This window comes from Parasteatoda tepidariorum, chromosome 3 (genome assembly GCF_043381705.1).
Source record: "Parasteatoda tepidariorum isolate YZ-2023 chromosome 3, CAS_Ptep_4.0, whole genome shotgun sequence".
NCBI lineage: Eukaryota > Metazoa > Arthropoda > Arachnida > Araneae > Theridiidae > Parasteatoda > Parasteatoda tepidariorum.
The window spans coordinates 16649782-16676100 of NC_092206.1; the positions used below are offsets into that span (position 1 = coordinate 16649782).

Sequence of the window (26319 nt, forward strand, 5' to 3'; positions counted from 1 at the left end):
CCTTTTTAGAAGTAAAGGTTTTACCATCTAAATATTTAAGTAGAAATTGCAATATTGTGTGTTGTAGAAAATATTTTTCTCGTCCTCAGTGATGATGCTCTATTTTTTGCGTAAACCTTTGCCATATTTGGTGATGATGCGCAAATTTTCACGATATTTTGAAAAAATTCTTGTCTTAACTGTTGATATGTTAATATAATGATAATTCTTGTCTTAACTGTTAACGAGTTGATACTACAACGTCTATTTCTCTATTTTGTAAATTTGATTTGAAATCTTTTTTTGCACCACTACACGCAAATTATTCAATAATACAAAATGAAACACTACTTGTTCCAGCTCTCTAGTGGTGAAGATTATAAAACGTTGATAAATTTAGAAAAGGCTTAGAAACTGAGAAAGTTTTAGTTTTTAGTTGTCAACCACTCTATAAAATATTTTGCAAAAAGTGTAGTAGTTGACAGCCTTACTATAGAATAGTTGTCTTCTACAGAGCACGCTGGCCAATGGTTGTCCACCAAATCATTTTTATACAATTTAGACAATGGTTTGAAAATAAAATTAAAAAGACTGAAGAAATAATCTACTTTAGACGATAACTAAGAGACAAAATTCATACCTGCTGCTTACAAAAAGATTGATGAGTTAGAATACCACCTAATCTAGTTTTTACAATAGAAAAATCTATGAAGGATTTAACTACAGATATGTTCAGTACATCGAAATTCAAACGTAAAAAATTTTTAAGCTTTATTCTGTACGTATACATGATTCAACAAACGTACAGGCTTTTATTTACACTGTACATGCTGTGCGAAAGTGCTAAATCTAAGTAGCTTACGCTGAAATTGGTTACACAATAATCAGGATTATTTATGCATACACATAAGATACATACATAGAGAATACGTGCGCGAACATGGAGAATGCTTCGTGGAAGTGCTAAATCTAAAGAACTTGTACCGAAATTGGATACAGAACAATCTGGATCATTCATGCATACTCAGAAGAGACGTACGTAAACATGGAGAATGCTTCGTGGAAGTGCTAAATCTAAAGAACTCGTACTGAAATTGGATACAGGACAATCTGGATCCTTTATACTTCCACAGAAGAGACGAACGTGAACATGGAGAATGATTCGAGAAAGTGTTAAATCTAAAGAATTTGTACTGAAATTGGATGCAGAAAAATCTGGATCCTTCATGCATACTCAGAAGAGACGAACGTGAACATGGAGAATGATTCGAGAAAGTGTTAAATCTAAAGAACTTGTACTGAAATTGGATACAGAACAATCTGGATCATTCATGCATACTCAGAAGAGACGAACGTAAACATGGAGAATGATTCGAGAAAGTGTTAAATCTAAAGAACTCGTACTGAAATTGGATACAGGACAATCTGGATCCTTTATACTTCCACAGAAGAGACGTACGTGAACATGGAGAATGCTTTGTGGAAGTGCTAAATCTAAAGAACTTGTACTGAAATTGGATGCAGAACAATCTGGATCCTTTATGCATACTCAGAAGAGACGAACGTGAACATGGAGAATGATTCGAGAAAGTGTTAAATCTAAAGAACTTGTACTGAAATTGGATGCAGAACAATCTGGATCCTTTATACTTTCACAGAAGAGAAGTAAGCGAACATGGAGAATGTTTCGAAAGTGCTAAGTCTAAAGAATTTGAGCTGAAATTGGATGGAACTCGCAATTTACCTCATTCAAAGAGATTTTTGCTAAGTTTGATACAAAAAAGCAGCCATGTTTGTCTTATTTTGCAGTTTGAAAATAAATATTTTTTTGATTTAATTCAGGAATTTCCCTTGTTTTGTTCTTGAAATACGTAGTAACATCAAAAGCACTCAATAGCAATAATATAATAATAAGAATACTGATAAATTTTGAGTGAGAATCATATTTCAAATACAAAGCAATAACTGACTTATACTTTAACCATTGACAAAAACACACGCTGAATTGTATGAAGTCACAAACAAGATGAAAAAAATGACAGTAATTCAAAGGTAGATTTAAAAAGAATAATTTTAGTACATGCATAGATTAACTAATAACAGTCTGTCATAGATAATGACCCATGTTTCTACTACTTATACCTGTAATTACTTATCGCAAAGAATAGTAATAACGAGACGGAATCTTTACATGCCGAAGTTTACATGGCAATTTATCATTACATCTATGAATGAATGAGATACTAAACGGCTTTTACTCTTAAATTAGAATTAATTTTGTATTAAACATTTTATGATAGTAAGGATTGGCATATTGACAAATTTTATTAATGTGTACTATTATTAGCTTTCCTTACAACTCAATATTGATAAAGGATTTATTCATAATTCTCTTTTTTTCTTCATGATTTCTGTTTAATCGATGAGCGAATAGAAGGGAGGATGTATAATTTTTTTTGTTCCAAATTTCGAATTATTAGTCTTTGGACTATTCAATGATAAGCCACGTTTCGTAATTTTTCAGGAAAGTATTTTTGAAGTAAAACATAACGATTTCGAAATAGACACTTTATCATCTTAGTTGAATAGCTGACACAGTTTTGAGTTTACGACTACCAATGTTCAATTCCGTAATTTCGTACTTTTGAACACAATCCAGAAGACAAAGAAACTTGAAAAAACTAATACGCATTTCCGTTACATGTAAAGGAAAACAACGAAATTCTCCCATGGTTAGCCTGACGGCAAGGGAACTCTTACCCATGATCCGTCTACCGCTGAGAATATCTTACGTCAGCATATTGATCGGCTTCGAGCCGGGAGCGGAATTCAAATCGACCAGAGCCATTGCTGGGATTTGAAAATGGGTAACGTCACCGGAAGTCAAATGCTTTATCCCCTGAGCCACCATGGCTCTTCAAACAGACATTAGGCTGATTCTGTACACTGTGCTGCCATCTAGTGGAAATTACGATAATGTGTATTGTAACTGTCTGGAAATAGTACTAAAGATCAGCTTGATGTATAAATGCGGCTTATCTCTATATATCGTCAAGCTCTTCAATTGACAAATGCCTTCAAATTTAATTTGGTTGTGTTAATTTTTTTTGTATACAGATGAGAAGTAATTATATCTAAATCTCATAACTGTTGAATCGTAAAATTTTGCGAAAAGAAAAATAAATTCTTGTCGCTACGACAAAGTTCTCATAAGAACGTGCAATAAAAATTCGAATCACCAGCGCTAAAAAGCATTTAGCGCTGGAAAGCATTTTAAAAAAGTGGCCCTAGAAAAACGAAAAGGAACCTCTAAAATCCATCAAAAATGTTTTAATACCAGCCATTGAACCATAGCATGTACCAGCCATTGAAATATAGCAAAGATATTATTAAACTGCATATTTTAAACGAAACTTTGCATGTTGGTTTAAATAACGAATATTTATTCTGATTATTTCTTTTGAGTACTCTTTCATGTAAAAGTTGCAGTTCAATAATTCTCATTATCGTTTATTAGGCATTTAAAATCCTAATTAACGAATCCATAAATAGTTTACTCATTATTTTAAAGGACAGCGAATTGATTTTTTAAGCTCTCCAATTTCCGGGATTTAAATCCATTCTTATTTTTTGTTATGAATAAAATTAATAGCATATAATTTTTTTGACTCGTTTATATGTTTTTAAAAGCTTAAAAAATCCTTCGTACAGAATTTTTCACCTTTAAAATAAAGAAACATTTTAAAAGCATTTAATGAAACTAAACCTGCAACGCATTATTCTTATAGAACATTCTTTAATTCATAAAACTCGTGACTCGCTATTCTTAGATTTAATAGTTTATACGAAAAGGTTTATGAAAAATACCTTTTGAATTATGGATTTAACATTGCCGATATAAACCAAAGATAATTTTATAAGAAATAAATCCGGCAATCATCATACAATTCACAGAATAATCATAGGGGTAAAAATATATATATTTCACCAAAATTATAGAGGAATAAAATTATATACCAGTGATACTGTTTCAAAATTCGATTTCTTTACTCTTTGATTTGAAAACGACCGAAAATCCTTTTCTATAGAATATTACGTATGAAGGCAGAAACAAAGACAATGACATAAAAAATACCCTTTTTTCTTCTAATTTTTTATTGTTCTTTTTTTCCGAAACAATTCGTGATAACCTTCGGCAAAAGCAGATGACTCTCGAACACGTTCCTCGATATTCTACCCCTTCTCCGGAAATTGCTGACTCTTCGAACATTGATAATGAAAACGTTAATGGAGTTAAAATGGAGGAAAAAAAAGCAGTAACCAAATTTATCTTCGCGTTGAAGAAACTAGCGCTTCTTTATGAACTTAGCATTTTCTTACGCCACACCTGATTACATATTTAAAATAAATTATTGTATATTTATTAGTTAATTTCATATTTAAAATAAATTATTACATATTAGTTAATTACATATTTAGAATAAATTATTACATTTATTAGTTAATTACATATTTAGAATAAATTATTACATTTATTAGTTAATTACCTATTTAAAATAAATTACATATTTATTAGTTAATTATCTATTTAAAATAAATAATTACATATTTATTAGTTAATTATACATATTTAAATTAAATTATTACATATTTATTAGTTAATTTTACATATTTAAAATAAATTATTACATATTTATTAGCTAATCACCGATTTAAAATAAATTATTACATATTTATAAGTTAATTACATATTTAAAATAAATGTTTAATAACTGATAAATTTTAACAAATTAACTCTATATAAAATTGTCCTTTTAAATGTCATTAATATTAAAATCGAATCGTTACGAAAGTTAATCATTGATATGAGCGAAAATAACATTCAGTACTCTATTTAATTTTTAGAATTAATGAGTTATATTTAAACCAAAAAAAATTTAATAATAAGTTCACTTTCTTAATCTTGTAAGTGCAGTAAATATTGTTTTTTCCTTTTTGAATAAATATGATTTGTTTATCATGTTGTTTAATAGATTAGAGAGTGTGTTTAATAAATTTTGATTAACATTCAAGCCAGCATTCTGAACATTCTAGTTTAGATAAAAGTATATATTTTAGTCAAAGTTCCAAATTTTTTCTGCTTAAAACCATTTAAAATATTTTATATTACTCACATATCTTTCTTTTTTTTACCTTAACCCTCTTTCATTAGCGGAAATGTAGGACAAATAGTTAAAATTTTCAAAGGTTTTTAAAGTTTTAAAAATTAGCAGATCTTTAGCAGGGAAAAATAACGGTCAAAACTTTGCCTCGAATGTTTTGATTAACCTTATAAGAATTTGCAGTTATTAAAATTAAAGACCCTTTACTGTAAAAAATATGAATCACGGCCTCAAAAATCTACTCAAATTTTTTTTACAGGTCCTCTCTTGGCAAAACAACGTGCTTGGTAAAAGTCGTAAAAAATTGAATCAGAAAATGAAATGAGTAATTACTAAACTAAACACTAGCAATAAAAGGAGGTTAACAGTTTAGAAACATAATAAAAAAGTCAAATATTCAAAACTTTTCTTATAGAATTCGGTGAGATAAAAAGAGAACGGCAAAAAATATTTCAGAATTATACAGTTATTTCTCTTCAATTTATGAGTTATTGATTTGAAATGAACAAATATCCAATGTACTCAAACCCCTCGTTGACCTTGAAATTGAAAAATATCTTTAATGATCACATTTAAAAACACTTTACAAATACAACTTTAAACAAAAAACAAGTTATTGAACAATAATGGATGTCGTAAAATTTTATGATCTTTCAAATCCTCACACACACACATTCTTACAAAATACTAAAACTCAGAAACAAAAAATGAAGTCTAAATTCCATAAATTTTTTTTAAAAGCAAGTTGTACAAAATTATTTTTTTTATTACTTAAACTCCTTTCCTTTTTAAAAAAAATTCCGTCCTCATCTTGTTAAAAGCTGAGGAACTACTTTAAATTCATGCCGAGTTGAGATAGGTCATTAATTTTCTTTAACCTTTGTTGAAAAGCAATTGATCTAAATTTAGAAGAAAGAAATTCAAATAAAAGTGTGCTTAAACATACTCTAATGCAAGTCAGACCGTATATTGAAAATTTCTAATTGAACAACATGTTTACAAGCAATTGAAAATGCATAAATTGTGAGAAATTTTCAACAAAAATCTTTTTTTTTTCTTCCAAAGTTGCATTATAAATAAAAACCTGCGTGTTTTATTTATGTTCGATTGAAACTGCAATATTAATTAAAAAGAAATTCTAAGACAGATCATCGAAGTTCTATGAAAATATTCTTTCTTTGTCTTCTTAGGAAATGTAAACTGTTCGTGAATAGAACGTTATTAAAATTTCAGTATGAGGGAAAAAATATGAACGAAAAATAATATTTCATAAAAAAATTTTTTTTATCAGTGCGTTGAAGCTTCATGAAATTTTCTTTCTTAGTCTTCCTTGAATATGTAGATGTTTCCTGCATTGTAAAAACTTCATAATAAAAATATGAAGGAAAAATAATATTCCAAAAAATATTTTCTAAAACATAAACATTGCATTAAAGCTTTATGAAAAATTCTTTCTCTGTTTTCTTAGAAAATGTACATTGTCCCTGCATGCAACATTAAAACTTCAGTATAAGAATATGAAGGAAAAATAATATCCCAAAATATATTTTCTAAGACATTCGTTACATTAAAGTTTTATGAAATATTCTTTTTTGCCCTCTTAGGAAATGCAGATTTTGTCTGCTTACAACATTGTTAAAACTTCAGAATAAGATAGTAAAGGGGTGAAACATGTCACTAGATTAACTGAACTCAGTAAAGAAAAAGCTTGACAACCTCGCTCAACCAAAACGCGTTCGCATAATCATCTTTAAATACAATAATCTTTCAAATTAAAACTTTTACATCAATTCAAAAAGAATATTTTCTATAGCATGTAGTTGAAGCTTACAGAAAACCTTCATCAATCTTCATCTTTTTTGAAACTGCAGCTTCTTTATCGTTTGTAATTTGAAATTTCTGAATAAGAATATGAAGAGGTAAAAAATGTCACTCACAGAACAGAACTTTTATATAACCTCACGCAAATTATTTAATCACGTTCAAAATACAATGTTTCAGATTAAAACTGCAATATTAATCCAAAAAGAATATTTTCTTAAACTTTTTTTCCCACCTTCTTTGAAAATATCGTTTTTTTCTCACAAAAAGAACATTTTTGAAGTTTCACTATAATGATCTGAAAGGGGCAAAAAGAGTCGCACTAGATTAACTGAACTTTTATACAACCTCACGCAAATTATTTAATCACGTTCAAAATACAATATTTCAGATTAAAACTGCAATATTAATTCAAAAAGAATGTTTTCTTGAACCTTTTTTCCCACCTTCATTGAAAATGTCATTTTTTTCTCAAAAAGAACATTCTTGAATTTCAGTATAAAGATCTGAATGGATAAAAAGAGTCGCACTAGATTAATTGAGCTTTTATATAACCTCGTGCAAATTATTTAATCACGTTTAAAATACAATATATTTCAGATTAAAACTGCAATATTAATTCAAAAAGAATATTTTCTTGGTCCTTTTTTTCCCTCCATCTTTGAAAATATCGTTTTCTTTTCACAAAAAGAACATTTTTGAAGTTTCAGTATAATGATGATCTGAAGAGGTAAAGAAAGTCACTAGATTAACTGAAGTTTTATACAACTTCACGCAAATTATCGGAACGGGTTTGTTAAACCATCTCCAAACTACTGCAACCTCTCGGATAATCTGATACCAGAAATGTAGCTGAGATTCAATCGTGCACAATCCCCTCTCATGACGCCCTAGGGGCGAATAAAACTCACGCCCTGGGGCTTCCGTTCATTTTAGGGTAGACTTCTTTATGGGGCGAACCCAATCGTCGCACCTCGTAAGAAAGTGCCAAGGAACTCCCAAGCTGATGCCATTCGCACACCGCTTCGTTAAGTTATCATGGATAAGAACTATCTTGTTCGATTTATCTTTTTTTATTCGATTCGATAGATTGGGGGTGTTGAACTGATACAGAGAACAATTTCATCAGGGACAATCTATTTATATACTCCGATTTTATTATGAGAAGTTTTCTGTTCTTGAGTTTTTGTTCCACGTGGAAATCATAAAAGTGTACGTTTCGATGGCATATTTCATTTGTCAGGGGTAAAATCCTAAATTGGCGAGAAATCTTTGAAGTATTAGAGAGGGATTTTTCTTTCTTCTGAAAAACTTGTTTTGGAAAAAAATGTGAAAGTCTTTTTTGATAAAAAGTCTTTGCATTCGATTGTTAACTTAAATTATCACATAAAATTGAATTTACCGAAATCACCCCCCTTTATATGTTTTAGAATCCTTTTAAAAAGTTTCTGTGCAAAAATTAACCTTAAGTCTTGCTTAGATTAGATTTATATATTAGATATAAGATTTAATAAAAAGGTAAAGTATTCCTGCAACAGCTCGTTGTGGTCCAGATAGATTATGGAGGTTAAGTCTCTTTGTGACGCAATGCAATGTGGGCAGCATTGTGCGTCAGCCGCTTTTATTTTCTAGAAGAGAAATGATTCGATTCATCGACTTGAAACTGAGTGGGTTTCCAGCAGCCAGAAGGGATCGAACCCAAACTCTTCCCAATGGCAGTTCAGAGTCTTAACCACTAAGCTATCACGGCTTACGGCATAATATATATATTTTTGAATATCAGAAGTATAGAAAGAAAAATTTAATCTTTAACGTAATATTGTAGATGCATGGAAATATTCATAAAATATGACCTTTTAAAAAAACAAACATTTAAGTTTGACAGTCGATGAAATTTTCGAATTCTTAGATTTGATATTAGCGTTTAAATCGAATAATAGCTTTATTAGAACTGCACCTTGTCCCTATTTTTATTATTTAAGCTTCGATTATAATCTAGAAAAGTGTTAAAAATTTTAAATTCTTTTTTGAATGAAGTAAAGTCTGTTAAGTTGACCACCTGTGTAAGTAACCAATATTAACAAGAATCGCATTGATTCTATATAATAAAAGGGAACAAATAATTTGTAACCTGACTACCCGTCGATATATTACCACCAATTTATGTTATATTAGAAGTCCGTCTATTATTTAGATGTATTATTGAATATTATACCAAATTCATAAGTTGACCGGAAACTACGTTGTGCTAATTTTGTGTTATAAAGCTAAATTTGTGTAACGAATTGTTTATTCATTCTCGTAATTAGTCTTAACATATGGGAGATATTTGTGAAATAGGGTTTTAAATTCATGTTAAAAAATTTAATTATATTTATCTAAATTTTGAAACATGATATAAGAAATGAAAAAAATAACCTATTCTTTCCCAAGAGTTGACCACTTTTCCAGGTTTTCCTCTAAAACAATACATCGCAAGTTACACTAAGAATCCAAATACAAATACACACTGAGTTCCATAATCTAATACATTATTTATATTTTAGAATCAACCTTTGGTAAAAACAAAATCATAAAATCTAAAAAACAGGGGCAACAAACTAATACTTAATAAATAAACGTATTAGTTAGTTGACCAGATTCTTTTCTAAGAGTTGACCACTTATCCAGGCTTGCCCCTAAAATATTGCATCGCAAGTTACACTACGAATCCAAATCCAAATTGAAACATTTTCAAATGCACACGCGTTCCTAATCTAATAAATTATTTATCTTTTAGAATCAACCTTTGGCGAAAATAAAATAATAAAATAAAAAAACCAGGCACAACAAACTAATACTTAATAATAAAAAGAATGTTATCAAAATCAGTCGATCAAACCACTATAGAAGAATTAAAATAACTCTAAGTTAATTAGCAAAATGAGACTAAAAGATGTTTCATTACGCATATTAGAACAAACTGCATTTAGAGTATTTTAAATACTCTTTCGCTCTAATTGACTTGGATGCCAATTCCGATTCGTTTTTATTTTTATACCTCATTTAAGAGAAACTTTTTTCTTTTTTACATTTTCCTGCACTATAATAAGCTGAAAAATAGAATTTTTTCGTTATCTCTTCTTTTTTAACTCAACACTAAATTACTTTAAGACATGATTTCTTGAAAAGGCGCCATCGATATTGGAACATTGTCCTGCAAAGGAAAATCTGAGGAAGAAAAATCGCAAACAAAAAAGGAGTTGCTAGATCACGTCCAGTATACTAAGCTATATAGAGTGTTTATAAAAATGTATAAGTAATGAGCTGTGTTTTATTATTAAGAATCAAAAAAATTTATTTTACCACGTGCGGTAGCATTTTTTGGAGCTTTTGGACGATTCTGTTTGTTGCGCCATCTTTTAGCAGATATTGTAACAATTCCAAAAGTCAACGTCAAGAGTAGGCACTGATGGAAGATCCTACGAAAAAGAAAATTGAGTAAATCTCAAAAAATACAATTATAAACACAAAAAGAGCTTTTACAAAAAAAAAATTCTGAAAACTATTAAACACACACTTAAAATAACATTATTGCGGTACTATTTATAAAAGCAAATTAGAATTGTAGTGAATAAAGTAGCATTATCATACACTATTGTTAATATTAAACATAAAAGTAATATTAATACGCCAGCACTACTTACATATTAAAACTATAAAAGTAGGTGTTTTAATTAATTGTAAAGGAATAATAAACTCGTTATTGGCATAATTTCGGAAATTTCACTTAACTCAGAATTGTCATTAAATTGTCACTAAATGACGCAATATAAAAGAAAGTATTTTAGCAAAGTTATTTTTCGCATTTATATAACATTAAAAATTTACTACAATACTTTCTCCTAATATTTTGATCGCATTAAATCACTGAAGTTCACAGTGGGAGAAAATTTGTAGTATTGCTTTAAACTCGCAGCAAAATCAACTTCAGAATCTTTAGAATTATCAGGAAGCTGTTTACAAACCTTTTCCTTCACAACAAATTTGGTAGCAGGACTGTTGAAGAAAAATTATCAGCAATGCTGATGATTAAAATGTTTGTTTCTTATATTAAAATTAAAATAAATTAGTCAATTTTGATCAGTTATCTATCTAAAATAATAAAATGTCGAGTTTTTGTTTAATGCTTGTCTTTTCTACCAGAACCGTTAGTTCTGGGGTTATAGGCTAGTTCTGGAGTTGAGTTATTTGAGATGTAACTCCAGATAACTCCAGAACTAAGGGTTCTGGAGTTATCTTCAAATTAGAACCAGCCGCTGAAAGAGGCAAATTTATCCCCAGATCTTAAAATTTCTTCGAAATTTCCAATTAGCTCGTTTGGTAGAACCGTATGAAAAATGGAATTGTTTCATTGGCATAGAAGTCGCCATTGATATAAAATGAGAATGCAGACGATTTTATTTCCTGCTAATGTTTTAAAGATTTCATCCGTGATTTTTGCTAGATAATGTTAGCTGATTAAAAAAATGGAGTTATGTGCATGTTCTTTAAAATGTAGCCCCAAATCCAAAAATTTGCTCGAAATTTTCCAATTATCTCGTTTGGTAGAACCGTACGAAAAAAGGAATTGTTTCATTGACTTAGAACTCGCCATTGATAAACTATGAGGCTGCAGACGACTTTCGTTCTTTAAAATATTATAAAGATGCCATCAGTGATTTTTGTTAGCTAATGTTAGCGCATTAAAAAAATAGGAGTTATTTGCACGTTCTTTATCATCTATTTATTTTTTATTCATTTTGTCAGAGAAGCTCAATGATCATCATGAACAGGATAGCTTTTGCGGATTTCGTAACCAAACTAGTATTTCTAAAATTGTTAGAAAATGCGAGTTTATTTTGTTTATGGTTGAGCTTTTAAAACACGAATCTATAAAGCTATTAAAAAAGTTATGAATTTCATTTTATAATCATCCTTGAACGGCTGATTTAATTTTTGGGGTTTAAGACTACTAATGTTCAACTCCGTAGCCTTGTAATTTTGAACCCAATCTAAAAGACAAGGGAACTCCCGGATCAAGTTTTGGGAAAAAATTGCCTTCGAGGAGGACTTTTTGATGAAACTAACCCGCATTTGCATTATATGGAGGGGAAAACCATGAAAACCGCCCACGGTTAACTAGATGGCAAGGGGACTCTAACCCATGATCCGTCTACCACTGAGGATATTTTACGTCATGAGTGGTGCAAGGCGGATGGAGAATTCGTATCGACCAGCCATCGCTGGCAAGGCGAACGCTCTATCCCCAAAGCCATCACGGCGCAAAATTATATTTTTGAAATAAAAAATAATAATTTATGTATTGAAAAATAAAACTAATAAAGACATAGCACTAATTCGTACGGAATATTCGCCATACTCTAATTGACGCCAGTGATGCTTGATTAAATTTGTTATTATTAATTTAATTAAAAAATAGCATTGTAAAAAACGTGTTTCGCTTAATCTAATAACGTAAAGCCACCGGGAAGAAGAAAATATAATAATAAATTTTTAAAAAAGGGAATGATTTTAACTTTTTTAATTGTGTTGGTATACGTCTTTCAATTTTGCGCACGATTTCGTTGTGTCATTCAGTACTGATATGTTAATTGATTTTTCTATCTCGTACAAAGAGTGGGTATGTAGGTAGTTAATAATGAAATAAAAACTTTTAAAACTAGGTATTAGCAAAGAATAGAAGACGAAAATAATTTCATTTTTGTTAGACATGGAAGAAAAAATTTTAAGTCGGATCTTTTGTGAGCTGTATGAGGTTTGCGGTGATGATGGAAGTTTATTATGGAGATGATTTGCAATACATTTTTCTTCTTAAGTATGCCAAACAAAGAAATATTTTCTAAGAATCGCAGTTATTAAGACTCCGCTGTTTTATAATATGTGTGTTTATTTTCTCAGAAGTGGTCGAAAGTGAGGATAAGTCTTATTTACATTTTAGGAAACAATTGTAACTTGTCATATGGCACAAAGCTCCCTTGAGCAGAGCTCTAACTGGAAAGCTGTTGAGATTCATTTGGCAAAATAAATGACGAGAAATGCTTCTTGCAGCGTTCTGGAAACTATTGAAACTTTTTTTACCATCAAGCTCACAGCTTCAGATGAGATTTGAATATTCTAGTTCATCGGAAAGTGTTTAAAATTTTGATTGATGATAAATTCTATTTGGCGATAATATTACGATAAATTCTATTTGGTTATAAAATTACAAAAAGTTCTATATGGTTATAAAATTGCAATAAATTCTTTTTGGCGATAAAATTTCGATAAATGTGGTTCCTGTGGTCAAGAAATAATTGAAACTTGTACTATTATCAAGTACGGAGCTGATTTGAGTGTTTTAGATAATCCGAAAATGGCCAAAATTGCCAGTGTATATTTATTTGCATAAAATTTTCGTTATTAAGAGCCCTAAAGTTTCTTATAATTTTGGAAATCTTTTATAATTATATTGCAAAATATGATTAAAAAGTATCCAAAGTTAAAATAAAATAAATTCACTATCAACACTAAAAATATAACATTCAAGAGAATAATGTAAAATATAGTATTCAATCCTAAACTTCCTAATGTGATAGCAATTTAACGGGAAAAAGAACAAAACAGTGATGGAAGTTTCTCAGAAAGTGGTCAAAATTTCAATTGTGGATAAGTTTTACTTACATTAACAGGAAAGAATTGTAACTTGTCAAATGGCGCAAAACTGCCGTTGAAATTTTGAGAAAAACTCTAAAGTGGTTGAATTTTTGATTGACTATAAATTCGATTGAATAAAATTTTTATATTTTATTTGGCAAAATAAATATTTATAAAGGTTTCTAAAAGTGGTCAACTATTGAAAGTTTTATCTCCATTAGACACACAGCTTCTTATGAGATTTAAATATTTTAGTTTATGGGAAATGGCACAAAGCTGCCGTTGAAATTTTGAGCAAAATTCTTAATATTCGGTAAGTGGTTGAATTTTCAATTGACTATAAATTTTATTTGGCAAAAAAATATTTATAAATGCTTCTTAAAGTGTTCAACTATTGAATTTTTTATTTCCATCATACACACAGCCTATGAGATTTTAGTAATCTAGTTTATGGAACAGAATTGATAATAAAATCTATTTGGTTATAAAATTAGTACAAATTCTATTAGGTGATAAAATTTAGGTAACTTCGGTAAGAATCAGGAAATAATTGGAACTGGTATTTTCATTAGCCAAGAAGTTGATTTGAGTGTGTTAGAAAGTTCAGAAATGGTCCGAATCGCTAATGTATATTCATTTGCATAAAATTATGCTCTTAATAAAATGAATTAAATACTTAATATATTTTTAATAATCTTTTATAATTACATAGCAAAATCCAATGGAAAGAAAATTCCCAAGCTAAACTAAAATAAATTCAATATAAATACCAAAAATATAACATTCAACCCTAAACTTCCTAATATGATAGCAATTTCACGGGAAAAAGAACAATGTTGGATTGCTGAAGAAAAGCGTCCCGAACAGATCGTTCAAGTTTGTCAACGAAGGGGGTTCGTCCTAATTGTCCAGGAAGGCAAGAAAATTTAGATGGAGGGAAAACTTGGGGACGTGACAAGGATATGGGACCCTAAGATTTCCCCGTTCATGTCTAACGAGGCCTAATCACTTCGCGAAACAATGTTAAAGGGGAACTTTTTCTTTCCACAATAAATTCAATTGTTCTGCCTCTCTCTCTTTCCTGGCAACCTTCCTTTTTCCTAAACAGATCCTCTTTCCTGGACAGTGTCTATTTTAAAGCAGCTTTTTCTTGAACAATGGATAGAAAGAATTTGACTAAAACATCAAAAATATAGATGGGAGAGTTTATTGGTTTTAATTTAAGACATAAAATTAATCAAATAGGTTTAATGATTTTAATCAAGACATAAAATTAATCAACTTGGTTTAATAGTCTAATGGTTTTAAACAAGACATGAAATTAATTAAGTTCGTTTAATAGTTTAATAGTTTTAATAAAGACATAAACTTAATCAAGTTGGTTTAATAGTTTAATGATTTTAATCAAGACATAAAATTTATCAAGTTGGTTTAGTAGTTTAATGATTTTAATCAAGACATAAAATTAATCAAGGTGGTTTAATAGTCTAATGGTTTTAATCAAGACATAAAATTAATCAAGTTGGTGTAATAGTTTAAGGGTTTTAAGCAAGACATGAAATTAATCAAGTTGGTGTAATAGTTTAAGGGTTTTAATCAAGACTTGAAATTAATCAAGTTGGTTTAATAGTTTAAGGGTTTTGATCAAGACATAAAATTAATCAAGGTGGTTTAATAGTCTAATGGTTTTAATCAAGACATAAAATTAATCAAGATGGTGTAATAGTTTAAGGGTTTTAATCAAGACATGAAATTAATCAAGTTGGTTTAATAGTTTAATGCTTTTTTAATCAAGAAATAAAATAGATTTTGCTTTCTGATGAAAAAATATATTTTTCGATTTAAAATACAGAATTCTGTGGAGAAAAAGAAATATAGAATTAGTATTGATTATTTCTTATGGATAGGAAAACTTTTATGAAACTTAAAAACGAAGATGAAAGAATTTAATGCTTTTAATCGATAAGAGACTATAAAATATGGTTTTGAGATCGCACAATAATCTGGTGTATTTTTTAATATCGAGAACGCAATCGTAAAGTAAAAAAATCTATAAAAAGTGATAAATAGATAATTTCTTAATATATAGGGGGACTTTGCCCTGACTACAAATTGTAGATGAAAAAGGAATATGTTTTTAATATAACTAGAGCCCTATAAATTATGAGAAATCGTTTTAACAAATAGGGGACAATGATACAATAAATATTTTAAAATTATGCGGTTAGGACCCAGAAAACAACTAAAACGGAAAAAAAAGCAGTACTTGAAAGAAAAATAGTTTTTTCATTTTCAAATTTTACAGTAAAATTATAACTACACTATCTATGGGCATAAAAAAAAAGTCTAAAAATATTCTTAGAACAGAAAAAAAAGAGAAGTGACTTGAGAGAAAAGTTTATCTGATAAATGAAGATGTTTTGTGGAGTAAAAAATTATGGGGTTATTCAGCGATTATGGAGACAATTGTTAATCATACGTTCTTCCGCATCCGCATTTTTAAACAAGTTGTATGAACCTAATTATAACAGACTTTAAAATATATATAGTTTCCCGTCAGAAAAATAATTTGTTTTTAATACGAAGAGCAAAAATGAACAAAAAAAAGTTTGCAAATGGATAATTTTTTTTAAAACAAAGGATAGAAAAAATTTGTTTAAACCATTTGAATTTATAATAAAGAACTTTTATTGTTTGAGTTTAATAACAGATAAAAAAAACATCGATAGTAATTGTAATAATTGTAAGAGAGCATTGTTGTTTGAGATTTACTTTTAGAAATTTATTTAATATTATATCATAAGCTAATTCTTTTTTAACGACTAGGAAACTCAGTTCTCTGTTCGATCCGCTTGCTTCGTATTATTCATTGTTTATTTATTTTTTTTACCTTAAAAGTCTTTAAAAAAGATCATTGTGTTTATAAACTATATGGGTCATTCTCACAAAAACAGTCATTTTCATGTCCCCAGTATATTTTATGTTTGTTTTACAGCTTACGAANCTATTAATATAAAAAGTTTCAGAGCTTTTTATTCACTTTACTTTTTTGGGATTTTATGAACTGAAAAATGACAGTTTTCGTGAGAATGACCCATATAGTCATTATAATTTTACAAGCGCATATTTCATTATTATATTAAGCTTATCGAGATGAAAGGATACCTAAATTTGAAAAATAATCAACTGTACTAGAAAAAAAAAATTAAACTTATGAACACAAAATGTCAGACTTAAGAAAAAGTAATAAATGAAAAGTAATTTTATTTATTAACAATATGCAATGATAACTCTATATCATATAATAGCTCGCATTGGAAACAGTTTTTCCGTCTTTTTCAGTTTTCGTATTTTTAAAAGTTTCTATACATAAGATTTTTATCTGGCAACATCGATTCCCTCTCTCTTATTCTTTATTTATTCATTTTTTTTTGTGGCTAGATTTGACATCAAGTCAAGCTCAAATTTATAAAAAGAAAATCGCGTGGGATAAAAAAAAATTTCTACAACAATGGGTAAACATTTCTTGTTTGAAGAAAACAAAACTGCGATAAAAGTGCTTAAAATTGCAATTACATTTAAATAAGTTAGAATTTTTTTTAAAAAAAGAAAGTACTCGCTAATTTCGTCTCTCAAAATGGTTCTATCAACACGTCAAATTTCAAATCTGTCGTTGCATTTCAGAGGGCAATAGATTGATCAACGCGTTTTCCTTTCTATTGCAGCTTTAACAGTTCCGAATTCTCAATTAATCGAATCTTTTTTTGAAACTAAATTTCGAATATAAAATATAATTCTTTTAATTTTCCATTGTTCAAATCAGCACAATTTTAAATTAAAAAATTCAATTTTTAAATTTTAAATATATTGTTAACTTTTCTGAAATTTTAATTTTAATTGTTTAATCTTTCAAAAATGTATTTTCCTATGCTTGCGTACTAAATTTCAGAGAAACTACTCAGAATAATAGCATAAAAGTTTGCGCCCATAATTTATGTCCATAATTTAAACCAACAATATTCAACAACAATAACAATATGAAAATTTAACGTTAAATTGAATTTCGTTTTAATAATAGTAGAAAGAAAAATATAAAAATTCTGCAATCATTGAAATTTAATATTATAAAAAAAAATGTTGAGTATAAAATAATGTTTAGCTATTTCTAAATCGATAAATAAATTAAATTTTGAAAAAAAATTCTAATTATTTTTTTAAAATTTTTTTGCGCTAAAATTAATTGCACTTCAGTAAATTTCGAAACAATTTTAAATTCAGATTTTTCGAAAATACGTTTTTAATTTAAAAATGAAATATTTAATTTCTAGCTATGACTGATAATGGGTGAAAAATTAAAAAAAAATTACGTTCTATATTCCAAATTAAATGTCAAAAATCAGCCAATTAAAAAAAAAGAAACAAGTGGAAAACGTGTTTAGCACCATTAAGAGATGTCGCAAAATAAAGAAATATTATTTACATATTTCTGGAAGTACATATTCACGCATTTCTGGAAGTATATTATTTATGTATTTCCGGAATTGGTTCAGAGTCGAATTATAATATAAGTCACTTTTCGTGGTTGGCACCGTACCATATAATTTTTTATAATATGGTGCGAATTTTCTGCAATGCTTACAAAATGTTAGTTCGAATCATAATATCATGCAATCATGTTCAAGATGTTGATAACTTGGCTTCACTTAACTTAGATTAGATTAAGATTTTTACATATTCGCACAATATGCAAAAAAAAAAAAAAAAATCTATAAATTTAAAAATTTTCTATAATGTTTAGCAATCTAAATGAACACAATCCTAAAACGCTTATGACGCTTAAGCTATTCGGAATGTAGAATATTTTTTTAAATCTTTGAAACAATTTTAACGATGTGTAGCTAATCGATAAAATCGAAAATAAACTTCAGCGGATCCAATTAAAATCTCTATGATCAATCTTTATGCTTCTTTCCTCACCCAAAACTATGATAACATGATCACAAGCACGTTCTAGCGTCTTGATAATTATTGGTCAGTTTGACTTAAAAGAAGCACTTTATCAACCATAAAATATCTCCTTCATCTTGACAATGGGCGAAAAAGCATCTTCTCTTTTAAGATCTCTGAAGCCCTTATAAAATTGGCGGCTTTTTCCCTTTGATCTGGTTATCAGAGAGAGAAAGTTGAGGGTGGCCCCTCCCCAACACTCCCTCTTTGTTTTTCTTTTATATGTACCCAAGAGAAGAACATATGTCGGAAGTTTCAGATTGTTTAACGTTTTGTAATATCCTCTGACAGCGGAAAACACGCTATTTTTGAGGAAAAAGAGGAAACAGATCAAATTGCAAACAATCCGAGATGTTTGAAAATGTCCTTTACATCAAAAACGTTGAAAAAGCTGTAAATGAGATTAAAATAAACAATCCAAATGATTTTTTTTTTGAAAATTGCAATAAGTATTAGGCGTGTTATCCTTCATTTATACATTTATCCATCTCTTGATAAACTATCAAGAAAATTTGGGTAGCCCTCATCCATTAAATTTGCAGTAACCATAACAACGGAGCCGTGATGGCTCATGGGATAGAGAGTTCGTCTTCCAATTTACCAAACCGGGTTCGAATCCCAGCGATATCAGGTCGATACGAATTCCGTACCCGGCTCACAGTGATAACGTGAAATATCCTCAGTGGTAGATGGATCATGAGTTAGAGTCCCCTTGCCATCAAGCTAACCGGGAGAGGTTCTCGTGGTCTTCCTCTCTATGTAACGCAAATGTGGGTTAGTTCTATCAAAAAGTCCTCCACGAAGGCAAATTTCTCCCAATACTCGATCCAGGAGTTTCCTTGTCTTCTGGATTGGGTTCAAAATTACAAGGCTACGGAGTTGAACATTAGTAGTCGTAAACCCATTCAATTGGGTCGGCTGTTCAACGACGGTTATAAAAAAAACCTCATAACAACAGTATCGAACTGCGATATCTTAGTGGTAAAGGTACTAAGCTTTCATTGAGAAAGACTAGGGTTCGATCCCAATCGGCGGCTTGAAGCCCACTCAGCTTCAGATCGGTGGGTAAAAGCTTGTTTAAAAAGTGAATATGGTGGTGAGCAATGTTGACATGATAATCCAATTTGATGCCATTGTCCACGTAATTGTAAAACCTTAAACGCCATGACCACAAGGCCCACAATAGGCTACGGCGGGATTGCTTTACTTTTACATAATACGGTTCTAAGTTTAGTCATTTTCTGCTGTAAACTATTCTTTCTTGTAATTCATTAAATGTTAACACCTTATTCGAAGTTGCTCCACACTATGGTTCAAGACATAAATTTAACATAGATTTTTTTTTGAGAGTGAATAACTGAAATCTCTTACTTTGAGGTAAATGAATCTCTTACCATGTACCTGAATCGAGTACCTGGATCTCTTAAATTTGAACAAAACTTCCTAATTTTTTAAAAGCCTATTTATCTTCATAAATTATTCAGAAAAATTTAAGGTGCACTAAAAGCAAATAACGTTTTACTTGAAACAATTTTCCTGAAAATCAAACTGCATACTGCGTATAAATAACGCTAAATTTGAATTTAACTTATGTGTTAATGTTTTATTTGTATGCACTTGAAATAAAAGTTTATATACTGATATTTTAACTGCCTATGATTTCATTATTTCAAACTTCTTATGCCTAAAGTCTATAACATATTTAAAATTGCTCATCATTATGAATATTTAATTTTTTTAAAATATTTAAAAAAACGAGAAGGCTAAACTCCCCAACAATTATGGTTGCCATTTATTCGGCTTTTCGCAGTTGATTTAAAAAAAAAAAATCTGTAGGTTGTAGATCGGTTCACATGGTATTTTTTACAACAAGTTCATCAGTTGATAATTCTCAAACTAATAATCGAATCTTAATTTGTTTTATTTAATCATTCTCCTTTTATATTTCGCTGCGCGCCTTCGTAATTACAAGTTTCGAAGTCATATAATTTTTTCACGACTAAACAAAATGCAACGTTAAGGGTAATGAGCATAGGTAATAATACCAAGGTAATAATTTATTAAAAGCTATTTTTTAATACAGAGAAGGATACAATAATTTCCAGGCAAAATTATTTTTTTTACCTTTCCCTTCTTTATATTAGATATTTATTAAAATGTTTACAATTTAAGATCGCTGTGCAACGAATTACTTCCCAAAACTAATTAGAACAAATTTCATTATTCAAAACTGCAAGTTTTATTGTTCAACAATAGCGGATTTAATTGTGTTTACTAATTAGGCGTATGAAGAATAATGCCGTAAAAATAATTTTTTAACTGTACGGAAGAGTATTGCACAAATGAAATATAGCTTTGAGACTGGAATCCAGATGATGCGAATGTAAAGAACTAGTTAAATTAGTCTCCCCACATTTAATGCGACCATTTGCTAAGAATAGTTAGCTCTGCAATTTTACAGTCATCAACTTAATGACATAAGTACCTAGTTAAGCTTACTCTTAGCCACAAATCAACGCTTTGTTGATTTTCTCTTAAGTTTTCGTGTAAAATAACATTCTCTCCCTTTTTGAAAATGAACATTCACTTTATTTCAATTTGTGAAAACAAGATGTTTCGTACGTTCCATATAAATATCTCTTATATAAGAAATATTTATTCTGCTAGTGTGCATTTAAATGTATATTAATCAAATTGAAATAGATTTAAAATGATTAATCACACTGGGGAACGAATTTTTTATTGCATTTATACTAACTAGGAGGCTTCGCCCCCTGCTCGCTGTCGCTCACCAAGCCCCGGAACTGCTTTCGCAGTTCATATCGGATTGCTTCGCAATCCAATGCTCGCTTTGCTCGCTCATTGGATACGTTCTTAACGTCTAGCTTTTGTATACTTTTTTGAATACTGATGTTCTGAAAACTTTTCAATGTAGAAAATTCTAAACCTGTACATTTCAATATTAATTTGAAATTGCAAACAGTTCACATATTTTTCTTAATCACACCATTCTAAATTTCAGTTGTTGAGAAAAGTAACTGTTGTAAGTTTTGTTTCAAAGTCATTCCCACCAGAGGGCTAAAGCCATATGTTGTAAAACAATATGAAATAGTAGACTGCCACTGCAGGCCGGATGTAAAGCGTCGGCTTCGATGAAGATAATTTTGTGCTTTTAATTCTCTGAAGGGCGCCACCCTAATAATATGGAATTTGTAAAATAAATGTAGATATTTTTGATTGTTGATGAAGCCCATCATTTTGTGTTTTCATCAGTGTTCAGAAGCAGGAAAGCTATAATTTTTTAATTTTATCATAAAAATATAAAATGCATAAAAAACAAAGAAAAGAGTAAGAAAATGAGTATAGTCATAGAAAAAGTAAAAATTATAATATAGTATTTGTTGGTTAAAATAAAACTTTTTGTTTAAGTCATTGCTAACAATTCAAATTTCTCCAAGGCAATTCTAAAGTATAAATTAAGGTAGTATTGTTAAGTTGAAGCACAATATTTTTAGTTTTGATGTCAACAATACAATTCAATTTTTCACAAAAACGATTGTTTCCATTGTTAAGTTCAATGTCAACAATTCAAATTTTTCTGAGGCAACTCTTAATCTCTAAATATTATTTTTTATGTACGCATTTCTAAATGTCAGTATTCAACCACAAAACAACTCCTCAAATTTAGCATGAAGTTGTAAAATGTAATGAAAGAGGGTCATAGCAATAATGAAAGTAGAAGTAAAGTTAGTACTCTAAAATTAAAACAATATTTTTAATTAATGAGCCAAGTTCTTCAAAAAGCAGTTGTAGAAGTAGGTTGATTATTTAAAACTTTTTTCTTTAAGAACACAATTGTTAATTTGGGCATTTGGCGTTACAACACTTATAGAATTGAAGGATTTGTTGCGTCAAGCGCTCAGGTATCATAATTGTGATCTAGTTGCGCTTCTATGTCATTTTGATTTATGTTGCTAAGTTAACATTCAAAAAATTCTATGGCTGGCAACAGCTTTTTTATTTTTTAAGTTGCTCATTTTTATTTCTTTTAGAATTCGTTATTTTTTTAGCGAAATGTTTTTTAACCTAACATATTTCTTTGCCGACTGATTTATGAAGAAAATAAAGTAAATATTTAACTGTTGTGAAAAGAATCTTATTTAGTTGTACAAAGTACTTCAGCCAAAATTTGGGAGCCACGTATGAGAATTATATACATTAGATCAGAAACACATCATTAAAAGGTAGAATGCTTTGGTGTTTTCAAAACAAAGCAAACGTTGCCACCGATGGAAAAGAAATACAGCCAAAATTTGGGAGCCACGTAAGAGAATTATATATAATAGATACTTGATTTTGTCTAATTCGGATGTGGGGATCTCAAATCTAAAAGTAGTTTTGCTCCTGAAACTTCAGTTTTTTTAAAAAAGTACATTTTTATTCCATATTTTGTTGAATTTCATAATTTTAAAAACGTTATATATTACAAGGATTCACATAAATCTTAGGAGAAACTTTTAGGGGAGTTATAAGTCAGTTTAAGAAATGCAAGAAAAAAGTGTCATTGTCCGCGACAAGGGGGACTTCCCTATTTTAAACTTTTGAAAAGCATACGAAGAAACAGTTGGTAGCAGGAAGCGCCCCTTGCGGCTTATGACGACATTTCGGGGCATGGGTTCCCACGCAATTTTAATCCTTACGATGATTTCTCTAGAAGTTGGTCGAAGCATTTATGTGATTGCCTGTTATATACAACGTTTATAAATTTGTACATTAAATTTGTACAATAGACTGAAAATATCATTTAAAAAAACTGAAGATCGGAGAATTTGAAAATTTGAAATCAGCAACGTGAAAATATCTGAGATTCACTTGTAATACCTGTTCAAAATTGCTCTTATGTAAAGCATGATTATATAGCGGCGCTTCTGAATATTGTATGCTATAATATAGTCAAATATTTGAACTATTTGAACTGTATAAACGTATCTTTACAACGGGTTCAGGGTAATATAGTGACAAGCCACACTTATTTCAAATGCGTTATTTTGATATTAAACCGTGATATTTAGTATTGTTTCGAAATAATTATTTAACAAATTTTTGGAAATTTCACTAAATGACAGTATAAAGCACAGAAATTAGCTATTACCTACAAGAAAATACCGCCATACGAAAATGTTTTGATATAAATGTATGTAATAAAATAATTTGACTTGAAAAATTGGCAAAATACAAAACTTCAGCGAAATTGATCGAATAGTTCCTGAGTAATTACGACATAAAAATCGCACTTTCTCTGAAAAAACGTACTTTTTTTTTAAAAAAAAGACGTATACCTAAAATTCGATTACTAAAGAACTATTCGATTGTTTTCACTCGAATTTTTATTTTGCTGTGCAAAATTACATTCTTTAAAATGATGTAAAAAATTGTATATTTTGCAACTTACTATATTTCTCAACCATTATTAAATGAAATAATAAAAAATAATAAATATTTACTAAAAATTATTTTTTAGCACAGAACTTCATAATTGTGCACAAAAAACTTTCAAAACTTTGTGCAAAATATGCAAAAATTTCCTCCTGACTAAATTATTGGGACCATATTTTCTAGATTGCGCCTACTGCTATATTTTGAGAGTCAGAAATTCAAATCTGTCGAAGAAAGGTAGGTTTAATCAAAGAAATTACATTTTTGTGCCAAATTTTGTAATTTTAAATGTGTGCAAATATAACGAAATGCTCAAAAAGTAAAATTAATATTAACGGGGCCCAAACCTTGGACCGCTCTCCTGGCCAAACTATTGGGACCCCCTATATTTTGGGGATCAGAAATCTTAATCCGTTGAAAAAAAAGATTAAGTTTATTCAGATTACGTACGTTTTTGTGTCTGATTTTATTACTTAAAATATCGTCTGCTCTAATTAATAAGCATATTTCAGATCATACACTGGAACCATTAAAATTAAGCCCTGCAACGTGAAGATCCGAACATTAGATCAAAAGTTATTCAGAGTTCTTTTTTTGCCCATTGTATATAATATATGCATAAGATTGCAAAAATTATAAAACACAAAACCTTTCCGGGTTTTAATTATAATTATTAGTACTATCTGCTCATTTTTCTCTTATTTAAAATAGTAATCATTTTAATTTTTATGAATGACTATTTAATTTCCGGTACGATTGAGTTTTCATTAAAATCATCGAAACGAAAAGAATCGTATGATGTAAGAGATTGCATTAGTAATGTAGAAAAAAATAAAATTATATTTTATCGTCTTTTTTAACTATAATGTAATTCTTTACTAAATATCACGAATACATAGGACTTCTTAAACTATTTGTTACTTTCTAAAAGGTTTTATCATTTTATGAAACTAAGTTTTAACCTTAACTTTTTATCTAAAAGAACTATCTTCAATTCAAAAATGGCAAACTTTTATACATTTATGAAGCAATGTTGTCTACTTATTATGGTATTCATAAAAAGTCTTTTAAAAGGATAAAAGTTTAGAACTGCGGATGTATGCCATTTTTCTATCATAAACATGAATTTATTCTTTTATTTATAAGGATATTCGTTTCAGCTTATTTTTAAAACGTCAATTCAGGCTAATCTTATTTTTTTTTAGTCAAATAAAAGTTTTCTCTCATAATGTCAAAAAATTTTATACATTTTTATAAAGAATTATGAAAAATCCAATAAATAGTTCACGAAACTTAGAATTAAATCATATAATGATACCAACAATCTACGAATTCATTATAGGTTAAACAATCTGATTACCATATAGTAATATGACCTGAATTTTTTTTTAGATTATTTCAGGTTTAAGAATTCAATAAAAAGCTTTTAAGGTAAAGCATGTCAAAATTTAGCTTTTAAAATAAAGCAAGACTAAATTAAGCTTTCAAGATAAACAATGTCTAAATTTAGCTTTCAAAATAAATGAAGCCTAAATTTAGCTTTCAAATTAAATAAAGATTGAATTTTCCTTTTTAGATAAATCAAGCCTAAATTTAGCTTTCAAAATAAATCTAGATTAAATTTAGCTTTCAAAATAAATAAAGATTGAATTTTCCTTTTTAGATAAATCAAGCCTAAATTTAGCTTTCAAAACAAATCAAGCTTAAATTTAGCTTTCAAAACAAAGATTGAATTTTCCTTTTTAGATAAATCAAGCCTAAATTTAGCTTTCAAAATAAATCAAGCCTAAATTTCGCTTTCAAAATAAATCAAGCCTAAATTTCGCTTTCAAGATAAATCTAGATTAAATTTAGCTTCCGATATAATCCTGATCAAAACTCATCCAACACGAAAAATCGGCACTAAGACAAGTTTCGAGTCTATTTCCTGTTTCTTCTTAGTATTTTTTTTTAATTTTTGCTTTAAATCTAAAAAACATTCTTTCCTTACCTTCTGGAAGCATTTGGGGGCACGAAGTATCCAGTCTGACTGGCATTTCCTTTAACGATTCGTTAAATTTATGTTATTATGTAACGCTATTCTCTTATTTCTTGGCTTGAATATCAGCATTTAACTCCATAAGTGTTTTCGTTTTTGATATCAATTTTAACAATGGTTCTAAAAAGTATATATTATGAACAGTGATTACGGAATACCTTTCGCACTCAGGAAACAAAATTTATATATATATATATATAT

At 29.1% G+C, this 26319-nt stretch overlaps 1 protein-coding gene across 13 annotated transcripts in view; it reads right to left on the reverse strand.

Annotated features, from left to right (window-relative positions):
* The window catches only part of LOC107456799 (collagen XV/XVIII-type protein multiplexin), a 233474-nt gene that overhangs the window by 192676 nt on the left and 14479 nt on the right, over positions 1–26319 (reverse strand). For all 13 annotated transcript variants that reach the window (XM_071178380.1, XM_071178385.1, XM_071178384.1 and 10 more), the window contains exon 2: positions 10308–10423. In XM_071178380.1, coding sequence (XP_071034481.1) covers positions 10308–10423 — 116 coding nt within the window. The remainder of the gene's footprint in view (positions 1–10307; positions 10424–26319) is intronic.